General features: G+C 43.3%; 3 protein-coding genes and 1 long non-coding RNA gene across 9 annotated transcripts; 3 read left to right on the top strand and 1 right to left on the bottom strand.

The window, feature by feature from the left end:
* Positions 1 to 375: 375 nt before the first annotated feature.
* LOC129585208 (actin nucleation-promoting factor WASL-like) lies at positions 376 to 6,190 on the bottom strand. Its single transcript, XM_055477804.1, has 9 exons — positions 5,471 to 6,190; positions 5,251 to 5,394; positions 5,138 to 5,176; positions 3,215 to 3,362; positions 2,938 to 3,063; positions 2,294 to 2,405; positions 1,517 to 2,231; positions 1,329 to 1,443; positions 376 to 853 (listed from the first exon to the last, which is right to left on the bottom strand). The coding sequence occupies exons 1-9, from the start codon at positions 5,591 to 5,593 to the stop codon at positions 804 to 806; spliced, it is 1,572 nt and encodes a 523-aa protein (XP_055333779.1). The 5' UTR covers positions 5,594 to 6,190; the 3' UTR covers positions 376 to 803.
* Positions 6,191 to 7,534: 1,344 nt separating this feature from the next.
* On the top strand, positions 7,535 to 10,276 carry LOC129585281 (uncharacterized). Its single transcript, XM_055477906.1, has 5 exons — positions 7,535 to 8,011; positions 8,638 to 9,072; positions 9,382 to 9,564; positions 9,709 to 9,802; positions 9,875 to 10,276. Exons 1-5 carry the CDS (start codon positions 7,672 to 7,674, stop codon positions 9,915 to 9,917), a joined length of 1,095 nt encoding a protein of 364 aa, XP_055333881.1. The 5' UTR covers positions 7,535 to 7,671; the 3' UTR covers positions 9,918 to 10,276.
* An 845-nt stretch (positions 10,277 to 11,121) lies between these two features.
* On the top strand, positions 11,122 to 12,503 carry LOC129585404 (protein phosphatase 1B-like; the record flags this gene model as incomplete). Its single annotated transcript, XM_055478068.1, has 2 exons — positions 11,122 to 11,625; positions 12,024 to 12,503. Coding segments are annotated over exons 1-2 (804 nt in total), but the record flags the coding sequence as incomplete, so codon positions are not given.
* Positions 12,504 to 12,516: 13 nt separating this feature from the next.
* Positions 12,517 to 19,035, top strand: LOC129585206 (uncharacterized). 6 transcript variants are annotated; one of them, XR_008689980.1, is made up of 13 exons: positions 12,517 to 13,231; positions 13,579 to 14,288; positions 14,350 to 15,038; positions 15,201 to 15,681; positions 15,774 to 15,979; positions 16,054 to 16,192; positions 16,479 to 16,804; positions 16,870 to 17,156; positions 17,222 to 17,607; positions 17,703 to 17,801; positions 17,921 to 18,006; positions 18,490 to 18,625; positions 18,742 to 19,035. It is a non-coding gene; the product is annotated as an uncharacterized LOC129585206 (long non-coding RNA). The 6 variants fall into 6 exon arrangements; XR_008689979.1 differs by having other exon boundaries at positions 15,204 to 15,681; positions 17,222 to 17,801; XR_008689983.1 differs by having other exon boundaries at positions 16,917 to 17,156; positions 17,222 to 17,801.
* The last annotated feature ends 19 nt before the right edge of the window (positions 19,036 to 19,054 follow it).

The following is a 19,054-nucleotide window of genomic DNA, read 5'->3' as shown; positions in this document are numbered from 1 at the left end:
TCCAAGGGATGATTAACTGCATGAATCACCACTTAGTGTAGAATATCTTGTTAACGTCATTCACGCACCCATGAGAATTTCCTTTCGCACAAAAATCTTATCGTACACTAAAAATCTGATACCTTAAAGAAATCAGTCCGCCGACTAGCACTCAAACTCTGAAAATTAAAGGGCTGACTCTACTGGCTTTGCTCGTCCGGAAGTTGAAAGCGAGATACATATCTGACTTGTGAGCGCAACTAACTCTGCCGCATCCAGAATATTGTCGCAAATTTATTACTATCTGCGATTCTGCATTGCCTACTTAGTTTCAATGGCTTAACTACTGTCGCTTTTATTAGTTTTTTTTATATGTTGCATGGAAATTTACGCGACTTAAGAACAAAAAAAGCTTTTATTTAAAACTTCAAACAATTCTCCAACATATTACGTTCAACATTCAGATTCCCAGTCACTGAAGGATTCACCATATGAAAGTCTGAAACATTAAACAGATTCCCAAGTCCGAAGGCGAGATTCATGGACCGCGCATCCACAAAATTGCTCCACATGAAATCAAAAAATGTTCATTTCTCACCATTTCTCACGGTTAAATAACAAAAACTGCTAAGTTTAAACGAAAATATTAAAGCCTCTGCAGAAGTAAGCAAAACATTTAAGGCACTGGGCGGCAAACATCCCAGACTGCACGTCGAAGTCGACTCAATGGACCTCCACGAAAGCACCGCGCGTAAATTAAAATAACCCGATCACAGGTTGGCAACATAACAATTCCCCTTCCGTCAAGAGTTACAGAGTTTCCTCTAATCCCATTCATCGTCATTCTCACTATCGTCATCATCTTCCGTTTCATCTGCAAAATAACCATTCTATACTTTACCAATTTAACACAGGAAAGCCACATAAGGACACCATACAACACAATACGTATAACAGTGGCAGTATATCTTCAAAAAGTGCCTGTAAGCACGATTACGAACGGAATTATGTTCTACAATTAGGCCATGAGCTTCTACTTAAGGTTTCCTCCTTTTCCCCTATGTTAATCGAAGCATAAACCCATAAACACACCAGTTTTTTACTTGGAAGTATTTAAGTGCTTCCAAGTAAAATTACTTGGCATTAAAGTAAACTAAATAATCTTATTCCTCTTTGTTCTCCGAATGATTCCGATTAAAATAAATTCAACATCTTACTTCAAAAAACAATAATTTCACAGTTCAGACAACTGTCGCCCAATTCCACAAAATCATCGAATACTTGGGATGTTTTCAAATCACATCAGTCCTAAATCCTGATACCGTCCTATTACTTCTCCCAACTGTTACCTTGATTATCCATGACGACTCGCCTTCGCTCCAGTGCTTTGGCGAGAGCAGCCGCCATCCCATCCAACGGCTGACTCGCTTCATTCTTCCCTAATGAATCCTTTTCAGGATCCACCTACAACCACATTCCCCCCATAAAACAACCTTCAACGTTGCCAGGAGAATCAAACTTTTCTTCTTCTTCTTACATGTTTCAAATTTATCCCGTTCACAATCTCATTGAGCAGCTTATCACGATCCGTCGACGCGCGGGCTGGTGCCGCCGACTCCACCGGCTTCAACTCCTTCCCCCTGCGAATGGCGTCCATCAGTGCTGAGCGTCCATCGGTCTCCGGCGAACTAGGAGACTGCAGTTGTGCCGGCATGGGTGGCGCCGGCGGCACCGGTCCTGCCGAGGGTGGGGGAGGCGGCGGCGGAGGGGGAGGCGGGGGTGCTGCTGCACCGAACCCATTGACCGGTTTCATCGGGGGCGGCGGAGGTCCGCGCGGTGTCGGTGCTTGCCCTTTGAGGGCCGGTGGCTGCGCTGGAGGAGGGGGCGGAGGCTGCGCCCGCATGAGAACGGACGGAGCCGGTCGCGGTTGCGACGGCGGAGTCCGGGGCGGCGGGAGGGGCCGAATGGCGGAGTTATTCTGAGGCACCGCCGGAGTGATTGGCACACGAGGCTGAGAGCGGGGCGGTGGTGGAGGGATATTATTGGCATTGGCTGGCGGATGGACGACTGCCTTCTTCACCGCATTGACTCCTCCTAATTCCTTCTCAATAAAGCCATAGATGAAATTACGCGTTTCCGCGTCGGCTTTCCGGATATCGATGCCGGCTTTCTTGAATAACTCTTGTAGTGTGGGATCCGAATCATCGTAATCGAAGCCCCGATCGGGATCCCAACCAATATGTGATATGTGACTGCAAGCAACATTCGCAATAAGACACAAAATTAACTCAAAAAGACCCGATGCGCAACATACACAAAATTGGTCGGCAGACCAATGTCTTGCTTGGTAATCCTCTTCGATTTACCCTTTTTCTTTTTGTCGTCGTGGTTGTTGACGTTATTCTGACTGTTGTGCTGGAACCGGTCTGTGTAACAAAGAAACACTGTATGCAATGCGGAAACACTGTTGCACCACCATTGGCTTAAACTGGATGATCTATATCGAACTCATGAAAAAAACCAGCTAAGTTTCTTCAGGAAAAAAAGAAGTAGCAGAGTAGAACTCCGCCACTTTGCGAAAGGAATGACAAGCGACTGATTACTGGCGAGACAAAAGTCAAGATTCAAGAATTTGGAACGATTTTGGATGTAATAAACACCAAAATCGATCAGAAAGCAGACAACAAGAAGGTGGAAAAATCTGCGGTGTTCAGTAAATCAAATTGCGGCTCATAAAAATAAAACAACTGTAGACGACTATTAATTTGGCAACATGGTAACTGTTCGAATGCTACAAAGTATCAGCAGCTGTGAGAGCTGCAAAACAATGAATGCACTCTATGCCGGTGAGGCTCCCAGCAGACGAAAGGTTTTACCCGAACCAAAACAACATTTGAAAGTGCAAGACAAAAAACCTCGCTTATCCTACAACTTTGCCAGAACATGTTTTTTTCTTACCCGCCGGAAATGGCGCTTGTACAGACTGTGCCGTCGATACAGGACGATTGATTTGCACATGATTGTGATTATGGTCGATCTTTGGACCATGGTTGTTGTTCAATCCCTCCCGCTTACGTTGATTGTCTGCAGCGGACAAACAAATGACCAACATGTATAACAATTACTAAAGCGCCTAATCTAAAACCGAGTGTACAGTGTGTCGTTATAATATTGCTCAAATATTTGAGCAATATGAATTGCTCTCGCCGTCTGTCGGTGAGCCATATTGACTTACCTTCAAAGCGTTTCTGCAGAAGGCGAGCCTTGTCATCAACCATGGAGAAAAAATGATATGCTTCGTCCTCATTGGCGAAATTGAGACCAGCCTGCCGGTCATCCGTTTCAAATGTGTGAAAAAAGGGCAGTGCTTGATGGTAATTGATCTGTAAATCACACCGTTAATATTCGGATTTTTATTGCTACTTTCACTGTTTACCGCTTGTTTACCAAATCGCCATCATCTTTACTGCCTACACCGAGCGCACACCCGTACATGATATAACAGTTTAATTGCCGAGTACCTAAATAAACCTAAGACGCGTTAGAAGTATCGAATCAACAATTATAAACTACGAACTGAAAGAATGACTAGTCCTAGCTAGTACTAATTCACTGTCAATAAAACACAAGCACTTGGGAACCCAATCATCCTTAGTCCAGATGTAGTTATCCGCATACCGGTACTTTAGTCTAACCCTATTTTCTAAAGCCTAACAACTAACAAGCATATTCCATAAAACCTCATGAACATACACTGCTTAAAAAAAAAACACAGTCCATTCAAGAAATGAGAGCAGCAGTGGCTGCACAAGCGAGAGGTTTCAAAAACTGCAAAATTCAGTGTGCATTAAACTGGGTAATACTAAATTAATTTATTAGAACTTAAAACTTGTATTAAGCAGCGTATTTTCGTTTACGAGCACTTTCACTACGCCACTGCAAAAAGCCGATTACACCAATAAAAGACACAGCAGCTGTCAACAGCACAAACATGTCAGGAGTAAATAACATGAATTTCATACTAAAAATTTGATAGTACATAAGTGATGGTAATACTATGGCCCTATTCATCTCAGTACTATCCCACATGATAGCGTGAAACATTACTCGGAAACTGTAGCGGAGCTGAAGAGTTGGTCAACAAAGTGCTTCCGATCGATGACTAATGGTTGCGTCAAATTAAATCAAAAATGGTTCTCATCAGTTCCAACTTCCCATCAACGCATCTTTTCGAAAATTGCACAACCTAAGTATGTCACGATAAAAAAAAGGTAAACCACTTAATTACCCAAGCATGCTTTATAATCAACTTATTTCAGTTTGGTCACGCTCTTCAAACATGAATCAAAATTTAATTATCGGACATTCTTTATCAACACATTCGCAGATAATTCCACTTTTTCTGTATAACACATTCTGATTTTTATTAAGAAATGATTGCAACGTTTCAGCTTCTTCACAAACGATGCTTTATGCTAAAAAACCAAGCATGCACTTGACTTTTGAGAACTTCAAACTTATACTCTTTTATAGGTTTTCAGATCAATTAGCGTGAATTAGGTACATCGGGCTGTGCAAAACTGAAATCGCAAACATCGCACGAAGCTTGGAATACTACGCGCAGTACGAATGCTGCATGCGAAGATAAAATATCAGTTTTTATTTTTTAATGACCAGTGCGTGCCAGTTCTCACTTGACTCCACTTCAAAATTAATAATACCGTACTCTTGCTGATTCCATAAAAACAAATTATCAATACTCATAATTAATCACTAAAGCAGCGGAAAACAAAGAACACTAAACACTTCGACACGAATACTGAATACATATGAAAACTTTTCGAAATTTTACGTTAACAGATAATTAGCTAACTAATTGAAATCTCGATTCAGTATTAAACTTCTCGCCATAATTCCCTTTTTGGATTAAGAATTAATTTTTGATATGCAATGCAAGGCCAGTGCAAGCAATATAAAAAAACGAAAATTGGGAAAAAGAAATATGGAAACAGACAATGCACTAGAACTGCGAAATAAACACAATCTGTTTCGCGTCCCAAAATTAAATCACAAACCATAACAGTTTACTGATAACATAAACAGGCAAATCGCACCCGAGATAACCCGTCACCAACAATGAAAAGCACAACATTCTTACCTCGCGATAAAGTTCTTGCTCCCATAAAACACTTTGCTCCTGCAAACACAAAATTTCAATCTTGGAATTGTGCCAAAAGACCCCAATAACGGGAGAAATAGTGAAACACCCACCACAATATCAAAAATCCGGATAAAAAAGGATTTCTTCGGATTATCCTTGATAAAGCAGGCCACGCCGCAAAAGCGTTTTCTCCAGCGCGCTGATCCCGGTCCAGGCTCGGAGAAGAGGACCTGCACCACCGCTGACGCCAGCGACTACAAGACATTCCCCGTGAAAATATAAAATCCACGAACCCTGAAGATGTTTAATCCAGACGCAACAACCACTTACGATGCAGCGCTGACCGATAACTTGGAAGAGCAGTTCATTCTCCTCGCGATTCAACAGCCGCGAAGGCTGGCTTTCGAGGGGATTGTTGTTGTTAGATGATTTGTAATAATTCAGGCTATCCATTGTTTTGCTAATCAAAACAACGTGCAAATCGCAATATGCACAACCAGGTAACCTACATTGGTGCTCGGCAGACAAACAGAGCAACGTTTTCCGTAGGTGGACTGATCATTTCATTAGAGACGATTAGAACGTTCGACGCGCGCATGGTGGTACATCGAAAACAACCATTTCTATCCAGTTTGTGTTGACGGAGATATCATGAAGATTCAGTAATCCATCAAATGGCTATAAAAAATACTCGAGAGAAAATCTAATGCCAGATGAACTGAGAGAGAGAGAGATAGGAGGATGAAAAAAACCAGATTTACTTTTCACGTGTTGTGTACTCGGCACTCTGCACGCTTACGCCAGTTCACAAATCGCACGGACTGATAAGTTAATACAGACAGAGCGCGAACAAGTGAAACAAGTGAGAGGCTGTGCGGAGATGAACGTGATTCATCGGGCCATATCAGTCCGTACCCACTCAAATACGACCGCTTATAGGGCGAATCTGTTTCAAAAAAACCGGTTTATGCGGCATTAAAATAATATGGTTATTATTTTGTGGTTTAGATCGAAATTTTAGAATTACTGTTTACATCTATCTCTGCCGCTTATCGAGGGATGCAACAGATGGCAGGGCCACAGTTTCACATCAAATTAAGGTATGCAGTGTAAACTGCGTTTCCGGTGACAGAAGTTTACATTTACACCGGAAGTGTAGCGTGACTCAACATGGACAGGCCCGTCGCGAGACCCCTGTGCAATTTTCGAAAAAAAACTCCTCCTACAGTTTTCATCGGAAAATTTTTCTGAATACACCATTGGATTCGTCGTGAAATTCTGAACAAAACGGTTGAGGCCGATTTTTGAAATTCGCATTTCCCCCCAGACCGTTACTGCTTGGGGAGGAACGAATTTTGAAATTTGGCCTCAACCGTTTTGTTCAAGTGTCTTAAAAACAGTCAAAGACATCTTCTCGAGCCTTTTCAGTGATACAATTAGTATTTCAAGCGCAAATTTTTCTCTATTTCTGAGGGGTCGGGGGAATGCCCCCAAAACTTGGGTTGTGACATAGGCGACCGCCCGGGTGGACGTGCTTGGGGAGGAACAGATTTTGAAATTTGGCCTCAACCGTTTTGTTCAGAATTTGACGGTTAGTTCAGGAATATTTTCAGAAAAAATATGCGATAAAAGCTGTAGGAGAAGTACATTTTTGAAAGTGCACGGGGGGATTCCCCAGAAGTCAGGCTGTCGAGTTGGGGACCGCCCGTAGTGAGGGTCTAGGGGGAAATACGAATTTCAAAAATCGGCCTCAACCGTTTTGTTCAGAATTTCACGACGAATCCAATGGTGTATTCAGAAAAATTTTCCGATGAAAACTGTAGGAGGAGTTTTTTTTTGAAAATTGCACAGGGGTCTCGCGACGGGCCTGAACATGGATGAAATTCAGCAGTTAGAAAAAGAGTTTAACGGAAAAAAGTGGCAGAGAAAACTGGTGCAAACAGCCGAATGTGCAAATAGAAGTTTCACCTATTTAATATTTTCATTTAAATCGTTCGCAGTAAAATCTTGATTATTTAGTATCTAATCACGACTACATACGATAATTACTTACTAAAATATCGGCTTCGGCATTGCACAGCAAAACTTTAACGACGGTGCCTCCTTCAACTTATTTTTGAATAAAAATTTAAACAAAAAAAGAAAAACCTTATTGTAAGTGTTAAGTATGTACATGTTAAAGTATGTGTAAAATTTAAAAATATCTAAGTTAGAATAATTTAACAATGCAAAGTTTAAAGTCTTAAGAGTTGCCGACGGGCCAATGGCAATTTTCCTGATTGCACTTTGAAAAAGGTATGTAATGAAACTGACCAGCACCATGGGGGGTTGCACTGTTACCACCTGTGCGAAGCTGAAGGTGCAGTTTGGTTCACTTGACTTTGGTGAGTTTGTGACTTGTCTTTTGATTTTAAAATTTTTCACGTTTCATTTCAAAATTAAACAGTCTGTAACTGAAAAGGTTTGTTCTGTCTCACCGCCACAAAAAATTTGCTGCTTCTAGTGAATATCTGGACAGCGAAATAATTTGGATGCAGTTTCAATCCATTCTAAAGAGCCAGGACTGCATCACCAAAATGGCGAGAGTGGATTATCCAAGCGTTACTGATGAGCAGGTGGCCATCATGATCGCTTTATTCAACAAGGGAGAAAGCCATCGTTCCATTGCTCTTCAGCTGGGTATCAATGAGTCCATCATACGCGATATTTTAAAGAAACACAAAGTGGTTAAGTCCAAGAAGGATAAATGGGCGTCCACACTGACATCCGTCCAAGAGGAAGCGTTAGTGAAATTCCTGATAAAGAGCAGCACATTCCAGGGATCCTTCCGTGCCTTCAAGAGTCTGCTGGAAAAATGGGCCCTCGACCATCGTAAGTTTTTTTTTCCAGAGGAAGGTTAATATTCCATCTGAAATGATGTGGGTCGAAACTAAGCATGGAAAGAGCTTTTCGCTGCGCTAATTAAGGCTAATACGATGGAAGTGGTAGACAACCAGAATTTGCATCTTATTTGGTGTTTGGGTACGAAGCTCGAAGTATTACTCGAAGTCGACGGTGTGCTTTGGCGTTATTTGTGCAAGTTAGGTTTCGTGGTTTTTCTTCCACTGTACTGTTAGTTCGTTACGAACAACATAAAATTGTTTAGTAAAACTTTATTACTAATGAGAATTTTTTGTGAACGTTTCCGCATTTTTGAAAGCTGTGGTATGTATTTCAGCAGGAATATTTTGTTGTTTTCGTTCGCATTTGACGGATTAGCGTGAAGCTGATAATTGCGCGTTCCTCTGCGAGAGAGGACGTCGTTTTGCCACGTCATTACAGGACCACAAAGTAGCATCAGATATATGCTTCACCATTTATCGTTATTGCAAAAATGTTTACCCTCGCTATGCCATGTTGATTAATTTGTACGAGCGTTCACCGCGCTCTCCATTTCCGTACTTGTGTGGCGTTTAACTGTTCAAGTGTTGGTGCATAAAATGTGATAAAATTTGCAGGTTGGGCATGCAACATTAACTTCTCATGGCGGCGTTCCTTCCTGAAACGCCATCAACTGCGCTTACCGGACAACATCAAAAAGTACCTGATGGTTCGCCCGAAAGAAGAAGGTCTGGACGTGGCGCACATGGTGGTGCAGCCGACGGATGTGGAGGAGGAAATGGTGGACGAGGGCCCTGCCGAGGACGACAGCGTGGAGTGGCGCATTGTCGCCGACGAGCAAGCGCAGCCCGGTGGGGGGCTATCGCAGCAGACGGGCTCCACGGAGGATGAGGAAGAGGCCGAGCAGGAAGTGGTGCATCAGGAGATACATCTGACGGAGGACGAGAAGGCCGAGTTGGCGCAAGCGGTGCAGATGGCTATGGTCGTCTTCAGTCGGGCTGGTGTTTCCGATGAACGAGCACAAAGGCTGCTGCGCAATATGAGTGTTCCAGGTTTGTATTAGATTTTTTTGTAACTTGGCTGTGTCAGAAAAATTTGCAGATCCTTCAGATTTTGTTGCTTAATTTACGTTTTTTGCTTCCTCAGAGTTTGATAGCTAGAAACTCTGTATTTCTAATTTCTGTTTATTTTTTATTTGGCTTTGATTTTTGAATAATTATTTGTTCGTTACAGTTCTAGACGGTTCTGTTGTTGCTTGGGTTAGTGTATCCGTGTTTACGTTTTAAAAAGCTATTTGGTTGTAACTTGTGACGGGATTACTCACAGTCGCAAATTTAATTTTCAACGGTTATGATTTTCAGGCTTTGGTCCTCCGGACAAACCCAAACCACGAAGTCAGCGAAAGAAGCTTCCTGGATTCAACAGAATCAACTGGGCAGAGTCATGGCGCATTACCAGCACAACACCGGCAACTCTTACTACGGTTAATTATGAACCCCCTCGCCTACCCGCCAAGAAAACGCCGTTGCAGTTGCGAGTTTTAGGTAAGTCCAAGTTACACCTAAACCTTATATTAATGTGTTATGGTTTGTTGGAAAAATTCTACTCGTACACTATCATCTCGCAGAAGGTTTTAGTGACGGGTTACCTTAGCTCCATTGTGTAATTTAACAGTGTTTTCCTTTTAGAACGCGAGTTCGTGAAAAATCACCATCCCACACATTTGCAGTCGGAAGCCCTGGCAAAGAAACTCTCACTCCCTCATGAAGCTGTATTATCTTGGTACGTGCAACGGTGCAAATGGGTTCCAGTCTTCTGTTTTACTTAGATGGTCATGGGTAGTTTTGGTAATAGGTTTCGGAATCGACGCCAGAAATCAACCAAGAAGAAGCCGTAAGAGATTTAGTGGTGCTTTTTTAGTTTATTGCTCTTGTGCTGTCTCTTGCATGAAATTGTGTTTATGGTCTTACCGTTTTCTGTATAACATAGATATTTGTGTACCAAATTTATTGTACATACATTCTACACTTACCGAACCGAATCGTCTTTGGAGTTTAACCAAATCGAAAATAACTGGTCAATGTAACCGATAGTTCAAATTGTCTGACTCTTTGAATTTTCCGCTTTCTTCAAATTGTAATTCCACTATTCGTTCATTTTGTTTGTGGTTTTGTGGACCGTATTTGTTAATCAAGAAAGTTTCACTTTCGAACCTACGTTTCTGACTTTTGGCAACATTGCAAAATAAAATTCAGATGTCGGCATCTTTTATTTTCGTCAGTAAATCGTGCCACAGAAGTTTATTATCACATTGAGTGTCCGCCGTCCACCATTTCCAGATGGGTCGGGTGCGGGCACGCGGCTTCCTGATCTCGTCATGTTCATTAAGCGCAGCACGGGGCTTACACGCAAGTCACACCAATAGCTGTTCCCACTTATATTCTTCCCGTTGATCTCTACGGTGGCCGCACTTAAAAGCCTGCCAGTCAAAATACTGTCGATACCGTTCGGTGTCCTTACGGTTATTATCACCTTCGCTATTACCACCTTCGCGCACCGAGCGAGCGCCAAATAACCAATACCACTGGCAAACGGTATTGCATATGTGGATTGGAAAAGCGTGACCGACGCTCTTTGTGCCTTGTGGGCGACAGACAAAAATTTTACCCCTTGGCGAAGGACATCGCAGACTCACTTCTAGTGAGTCTGCGATGTCCGCCTGGGGAAGCAACCTGGCGACGTAAACCGCATTTGATCAAGGGTGCAGACAGAAATTCGTTAGACACACGCTCTGTCTAACTCTGTACTTTTGATTCAAAGCGGTGCCCGTTTTACGGTTTACGGCGGATACCGCAGACTCACTAGTACTGCAGCATCGCGCTGCGCGAGTGCACTCGCTGCGCTCGATGCAGATATCGTGATAACCTAATAATCTTAGGCCTCGTCCCGAATTCAAAGCGAATCTCGTTGCGATACAGCAACTCCACCTCGCGAGGTGGCTTCGCGTACCGCCACTGCATACAGCCACCTCGTGCGGTGGAGCAACCGTACCATAGCGAGATTCGCTTTGAATTCGGGACAAGGCCTTAAACTCTCAAGTAACATTGCAATTTGCAAGACATTACTCATTACTGGTTAAGGAATTTGCAAATATGAAATTCTGGAAAAACAGTGTAGCACTGTAGTAATTAATTACTGACACCTCTGATCATCTGATGTTTTGGTTTGTAACCGTTTGTTCGCGAGATTTATGGCATCGCTTTCGGTAATTTGAAGAACCTATGGCTAATCTCGAGAGCTACCGTCGCTATTTGGAGGGAAGTGGAAATGGCCTGCATTTTGGAGTTTGTCTTGATCAGGGACAAAAGAAAACAATGGAGGACAGCCACACAGCATCCGTTGCGCTGGATGGGTCTTTTAGTTCGTGGTCTTTCTTTGGTGTGTACGACGGGCATCGGGGGGATACAGTCAGTCAGTACTGCGCCGCGCACCTGCTACGCTGTATTATGAACACAGAAGAAATTTCCCAGCTGTACGAAGAGGTTCTTCCTGCGCAAGAGAAAGATGATCTGATCAGGCGAGGATTGGTGAAAGGATTTCTACGGGTGAGTCAACTAGCGGAAGCGTACCCAGCGCTGCTATAATTCTGTTTAATGCAAATTGAATTGAATAGCTTTCACACGTCATAGTCCATATGAGTTTCGTGATTTGAATAATAGATATTACTAATATGTATTACATAATTTGTATTCTTCAAACATAATAATTGTATAGTGTAATGTGTACTAACAACTACCCTAGAATAACTTAACCATAAAGTATTACGTATCAATCTTTTAGCTGTTGTAACGTGAAGACGTGAAGAAACTATTGTACAATAGCATTATGGCTACAGTCCGCTCTTTCAAGGCATGCCTATATGATTATGCACACTATTGCACAGTACGCTAAAATAGGGCGCAGTTGTTCAGCCAGTTTTCAATTTTGTTTCTTCTGCATACAGGTGGATGAAGAGTTGCGACAACTGTCGGAAATTCAGTCTGGTGCTGTGCAGGGTGGATCAACAGCCACCTGTGCGTTGGTAACGCCGGAGTGGATCTATTTGGCCAACTGTGGCGATAGTCGCGGTATGATTGTCTCGCAACAGGGCACCGTCGTTCTGGCCACCCGCGACCACAAGCCCAACACCAAGACCGAACGCCAACGGATTGAGCGCGCCGGATTATCGGTGGAGCGGGGGCGCGTGGTGGGTGTTGTTAATAGCCGCATCGCCATGTCGCGCAGTCTGGGCGATTTCCGCTACAAAGCGGCCTCGACGCTGGACGCGCTGCAGCAGGCCGTCAGCCCGGAGCCCGACATCTTCCGCTGGAGCCGGACGGCACAGGACGAGTTCATCGTGTTGGCCAGCGACGGCGTTTGGGATACGCTGTCAAATGACGGTGTGTGCGGAGTAATTCGTCGTGGATTGCAATTCACTAACGATTTTAAGGCATATCGTTGAGCGTACGTGGAGCAGTATGCGAACGGAAAGACTAAGCGTCCGCTGGGGAACGTCAGCCTGCAGGTTGAGCGCGGCCGCACTGTGCGACCCGGAGCTGGAAGGCCCCAGACCCAAATGTTGGACCATCGATCGGAACGCTCTCAGCACGCACCTGTCTGGCTGCGAATCCCACCCAGGCGCCGAGCCTCCAGTGACTGCAATCCATCCTGACTGGTGAGGATTGATATATTGACGGTGCTGAAATTGGTTGGCGGCAGTGTCCGGTGCAGCTCGAAAAGCTGAACGAGCAGTCTTCAACTAGCGAAAATACTTTGGTACCGGTAACAATCTGTCGTCGATGGGCGTGCGTTTACGACATGCTGAAACCCGATAAGTCCCCCGCTTGCATCTGGAATCTAGTAGTCTTGCACTACCTGGTCCACCACGAAAAGACGTCTTCTGTCATATCCGCAAGCAGGCCAATAATAATTTTCCGTAATAGATTTACGGAATATTATTATTGGCCATAAGGATTCGCACGAGGATCTCATCAACATGGTTCTATCTTGGATTTACTGGCGAATTATTATGCTCTCAAGTATGCTCTCAAATAATCCACTAGCTCTGCAGGGACGCGGGATTGTTGCCTTTCATGAGCCGGACTACAAGCTAGCAGTCCAACAGTTTAGAAAGTTACTGTTTTCTTATGCCACCTGTTCGGCGAATGTCAGGTAATTCTTCCGATTTCTGATAAGAACATAACGAAATTCTTTAAAGCATTTCTCGCAGTTTATGGTTCTTACATGTTTGGCTTTCAGAGATATTACTCCGGACTTTTTTGGTAATATTTTACATTCTCAGTTTTTTTCTGATATTTTATTTGGCGTATAAATTTATCTCTTCGTATTATCACTATTATGTAAATTGATTTCTTTGTGAAAGTGATGCAGAAATGCAGCTTTACGTTGGTCTGTTCGGAGGTTTACGTGGACCAAAAAAATTTATGTTTTGTGTATTTGCAAATCATGATAAAATTTCCAAAATATCTCTATTTTTTTTTTGCTTTGCTGATTTGTAGAATGGCGATTGGATATTGTCTTTTCAAGATGGTTACGATCGTTACGATAAAGCCAGAATGGCATACAGACAAGCACTGGAAATTGACCAGACTTCGACGTGTCGGCTGTTCGATGGTCTTACTGAACGATGGAACTTCCGTCTCGATTGTCGACGCAGTCAGAATGATCGGCAAAGTGTACAAACTGGACAGATCCAATCCGATCAATCTGAACCTTCTAGCAGATCATTTCTTTTACCGACGCGAAACCGAAAAGGCCATCAATTCATCCACAATGGCACTCTAGACGTCGTTTGCACATTGAAGGCTGAGTCAGTCTGCGTACATGCTGATAAGAAGTTTCCATTTCAAGGAGGATTTCGATCAAGCTTTCCAGTATTATTATATCAGGCTACCCAGTTTGCCAAATCCACTTTCTTTTTACCCTGGTACGGTTTGGGCCAGATGTACATTTAGAGAGGATAACAAAAGCGCGGCACACTATCTCGAGAAAGTCTTGGCACAGAGTCCGAAATCGTGGTGACACTGAAGATTTTGGGACTGTTATATCCGACGACGGGCGAAGCCGACAAACGAGAACAGACAAAAGGTTATCTGAAAAAAGTCACCGATTTGTGCCCCGACGATAGTGATACAGATATGAAGTTTGCCGAACTTCAGGAAGGAAACGCTCCTGTAAGAAAAAAACTTGTTCTCGCATTTGCACTTTGGTAGGTGAAATTCGCTTTCTCATAGCGTTCTGCATTGAATACATATCTTCGATTTTTATAGATATGTAACGACCGATCGTCACAAGACGACGCACCGGCCGAGCTGTTCAACAACATCAGCGTTTTATACTTCTACCTGAACGAAATTCCCAACAGTCGGAAGTTATTAGAAATGGCTGAGGCACGAGCGGAGGAAGCTAAAAAAGAAGTCCCCGACGGACATCACGGTGCACTGCTCACCACGATGACGTACAATCAACGGCGGCTGGCGGAAGAGGCGCGCGACTGCAAAGAAGCCCGGGAGTGTTATGACAATATTCTGAAGAAGAATTCTAGTTATCTGGATTGCTTTCTGCGCCACGGGTGCATGGAGCGTGATCGAGACTTTTTTCCTAAGGTGGCCGATTGGTTCCAGGTGGCTGGCAGTGCCGGGCGAGATCATCCAGTAGCGTTGTTGTCCTTCGGAAACCTGCGCATGTCCAGAGCGGGATATGTCATTATATTTGCTGGCTGAGAAAAGGTACGAAAAGGTGCTGACGCTACCAATGTCGAAAACCGATACGTATGCAGTGCTGAGTTTGGGAAATATTTGATTGGAGTCCTTGTATATGACAATATGAGCACAGCCGATCCGAAAAAAAAACGACATGTGAACAAAGCCTTTGACTTTTACAAACAAGTTTTGCACGTGGACCCATTTAATACATATCTATGCTGTAAACGGATTGGGAGCTTTATTGGCCAGAAGCGGTAAGTTTTTGAATTTAAAATTTTTTTACGATTTCTTTTTGTTATGAATATGCGGATGAAGTTCGATGAAGATTGTTGTGCTTTTGGTATTCAATAATGATTGAGTTTATGTAATTATGCCTTGTGTGAGGTCGAGCCGAGGAATCAAAGAAATGTTTGCAGTAGTGCGGAAATCATCGGCCGACATATTGGGTTTATGGTTAAACATTGGTCACAATTACTGCGAAGCCAAGCAATATGTTGCCGGCACGAAAATATACGAGAATGCGCTTCCTCGGTTTAAGGATTCAGAACTGGTTCCGCAAATTCATCTGTATCTCGTGCGCGCTTAGTACTTCAACGGAGATTTTAAAGACGCCAGACACACATTACAGTTGGCCCGGCATCTTGTCCCGCAGAATTCTGAAGTGCGTTATAACCTGGCCATGGATGCAGAGACTGGCGGTGATTACGTTGAAAGATTCATGCGCCGAAATGTATGATGTAATGGGGGCAATTGCCGATCTCAAAGGCTCTGAAGAAATGTTCGAGAATTTAGCGCTGGAAAATGGAAACAGATAAATCGTTTCTCATTGATCCAACGAAAGCCTCAGATCAGGCACGAATGTGCAGTGCTTATAAAAATCAAGCGGATTACCTTTGAGTAAGTAGTTTTGGATGGCTCATTGTCTTGTAGTTTGAGTTACTGCAAGTACTTATTGCGTAATGCGAATAATAATGGAATTCATATTTCAGAAACGCTAACATGGCAGAAGCCTCTGACGACGGGAGTTGCACCATTTGCTCGGAGTCTTCACACGGCATTAGTGGGCAGTAATAAGATTTACGTGTTCGGCGGATGGATACCTCGCAAAAAAGAAAGGGAGATTCCCACAGATGAAGATGGACTGACTGCACTGCAGAAGGAGTGGAAATGCATAAACGTTTTCTATTCTATTCTGGTGAGGAAGTGTTTTTAAAATAATTTGTTTTTTTTTATTTCTGCCATTACAATAGTTTTTAAACTGTTTGATAGAAATCGTTGGGACCAGTATAGCTTCGGTGAAAAAAACCGAGTTTCCTCGGGCACATGCAGGTCACTGTGCGGCTGTAGTCCACAATCGGATGTACGTTTGGTCTGGGCGAGATGGCTCAAGAAAGCCAATAATAAGCAGGTAAAGAAATACAAACTGGTGATCGATAATTTTGTGCACTGTTCCCTGCATCGCCTTTTTTTAAGTAATTACAGTGATTGGAGAAACTGTTATTTAGTGTAGGTTTGTTGTAATGATATGTGGTTTCTCGAAACGACGAAACCTGTCACTCTTGGAAAAGTGCAGTTGCTTCGCGCATCGACCACGTAGTTAGACGTCTACTTTACGCGTTTCTTAGCCGCAACTGGTAGGAAGGGATAAAAATAATTGTTAATTAGAGATGTTATTTAGAGCTGCAATTTTTTAGCGGAGAATTACCATTCGCAACTCCAGGTGTATGAATCTCCTCCAGCTTCGTGTCAGCCCCAATCCGACCGCGCTCGGTTCATTGCCAGTAAAACCACAGCCACAACCGGCGCTGGCAACAAATTAGTGCAACATCCACTTCCACGGTGACACTAACCACAGCCTCGACCGCGGCGAAACCGCAGTTGATCACTCTGGGAAAGAACCTGCCTAGCGATGCGCATTTTGTAACGCTGATGAAACCGATATCGACGCAAGGGATTACGTTGACACTTGGATCAGTGGTTCCCGTCAGCGGGATGGTTAAATTGGTTCCGCAGCCAGCTGGTACGGGATGTTGCATTAGTTTTCTAATTATTGAATTTGAACGATGTGATGTGTTGGATTTTTAGCAACGAATGCGGCCAGTAAACCTCAGGCGATCATTTTCAATGCTTAGAAACAAACTCCAGCCAAATCCCCCATGGTTGTTGTACCGACATCTACCGCCTTCCCGGCCACTCCGACGACCAATGCTAAGCCAGTGTCAGAGACAACAGAACCGGAGCCATCTGATAAAACTGATACCAGCACAACAGAAAATTCAGCCGAAGCCATTGGAACTGGAAAACATGGCGGAGCGAAGGAACAGGCGAGTGATGGTTCTGGGTCGGCGTCCAGCCAAGAGAAAGATTATACGGTATACTTGGAATTTGTAGCGAATTGTTTGTAATTTTCATTACTATTTGATTGACTTGAATGCAGACTGCAACAACGACTGCTACAGAAGCTGCAAAGCCTGCCGAACCAAAGTCAAAGGAAGATGGACAGGTTACGAAATTGTGGTGTCGCCCCAACTGCTTATCCGACATTTGTCGTCCAGAATTATTTTGTACGGTTAATGAGGAAGATTTCAAAAATGTAAGAAGAAATGTTAGCGAAAATTTCTGCCACATCAGTGTGCAATGATGGGAATGTTGTACGAGTACAATGTGGCGATGGTCAAACATCCTCTTCTACCGGATATTGCCTATAAATTCCGAGTGGCTGGAATCAACGCTTGTGGTCGCGGTGTATGGAGTGAGATGTCCGCGTTTAAAACGTGCCTACCAGGATTCCCGGGAGCTCCATTTAATTTTAAAATTACAACAGTATGCGCAGTTCACAGCGTTGTGGTTTAATTGATTGTACAGTACACCAGTCAGTAAATTTATTAAGCCGTTTTGTTTTCTGTGGTGTCCGGAAGGAGCTTTGTTGACGTGGGAGCCGCGCACGAATCACGGGGATAACATCAACGAGTACGCACTACGCAGTGTATTTTACTTGGCCACGAAGCCGCAGAATGGTAAGCCGGATGTCGCCATTCCGACGAATCATTTGTCGTTTATGAAAGTTTATGATGATCCTGTGCCCACTTGCACGATTACCCATGAAAATCTACAGATATGCTTATTACGACTGCAGTGCACAGAAACCGACAATCATTTTCCGGATTGCAGCCAAGAATGATAAAGGATATGGTCCTGCCACTCAAATCCGCTGGTTGCAAGGTAATTCGTGATTTTTAAAAAAAATTGATTGAAATGTACGTGTGCCCAAAGTGTTCCAACCGTTTCGTTAATTGACCAGTTGTTTAGTGTGTACAGATAATAAAGGCTCTGGATTTCTTACTTTTTGGCACCTGTAACATACTTATAAGTTTATAACTGGTCTTTCGTCAGGGTAAGATTAGATGGAATCGCTGTGATGGGAATTGCCATTAATCTCAGCGAAGATTTTCAAGAGCAGTGCTGCCATCGATTTTTGTTCGTTATACCCAGTAAAGAAAGCGAATTCCACAACTATAAGATAACAACATCACCCAAAAAAGTTATTAACTAATAAGGTGATATTGGCATAGTGCATTCTTTGTCTTCTGGTAAAGTACGGCAAAATCAGTTCGAGTGTTTTGGTGCATATTTCGCAATAGTGCTATTAATTAGTTGTAACTGTTTGCCATTTAACTGAAAATGTCATGATTCTCCGTTTTGCAGATTCTCAGCCCCAGTCAGCACGGTGAAGATATGCGAGTAATACGCCACGTGGGGAATTGTTTATGAATATTGCAGAGATCTATTTGGATTTTGGTTGTTGGTGGTGCCGCGAGACGCTGGGATTGCGAAGTTATAAGTAATCCGACCAGTTTGCATAAGTTAACCATCGGTTATAATGAAACTGATTGGATCACAATTGATTCGATTACTACATTTGTTAGTTGTGAATGTGCTCCTAATTTGTGATTGAAGGAAAGGAATGGGGGAATGCAGTGTAGTGGAAATTTTTCCTCGATCGCGCGAAAGATACAGACACCGCTCAGAAGCTGAATCGTTAAAAAGTGGAAGAGGCCAGATTGGCTTATCAGAAGCGAGTTCGAGAAGAAAGCGTCCGCAAGGAAGAAAAGAAGTTGAAGGAGCAGGAAGACCTGATGAAGAAACGCCAAGAGGTGCTTGACAGGGCTCTGGAAGTCAAGGAGAAGCTGTTGCGGTCAGCAACGGAAGACGATGGATTCGTTAACGATGGGGATGTTTACGAAGACCGTCCAAGTGGGTTATCTTGAAG

The sequence above is a fragment of the Paramacrobiotus metropolitanus genome, unplaced genomic scaffold, assembly GCF_019649055.1.
Source record: "Paramacrobiotus metropolitanus isolate TYO unplaced genomic scaffold, Prichtersi_v1.0 Parri_scaffold0000016, whole genome shotgun sequence".
Classification (NCBI taxonomy): Eukaryota; Metazoa; Tardigrada; class Eutardigrada; order Parachela; family Macrobiotidae; genus Paramacrobiotus; species Paramacrobiotus metropolitanus.
Note: the sequence above shows the minus strand (reverse complement) of the source record. Positions and strands in the feature narration are given on the sequence as shown.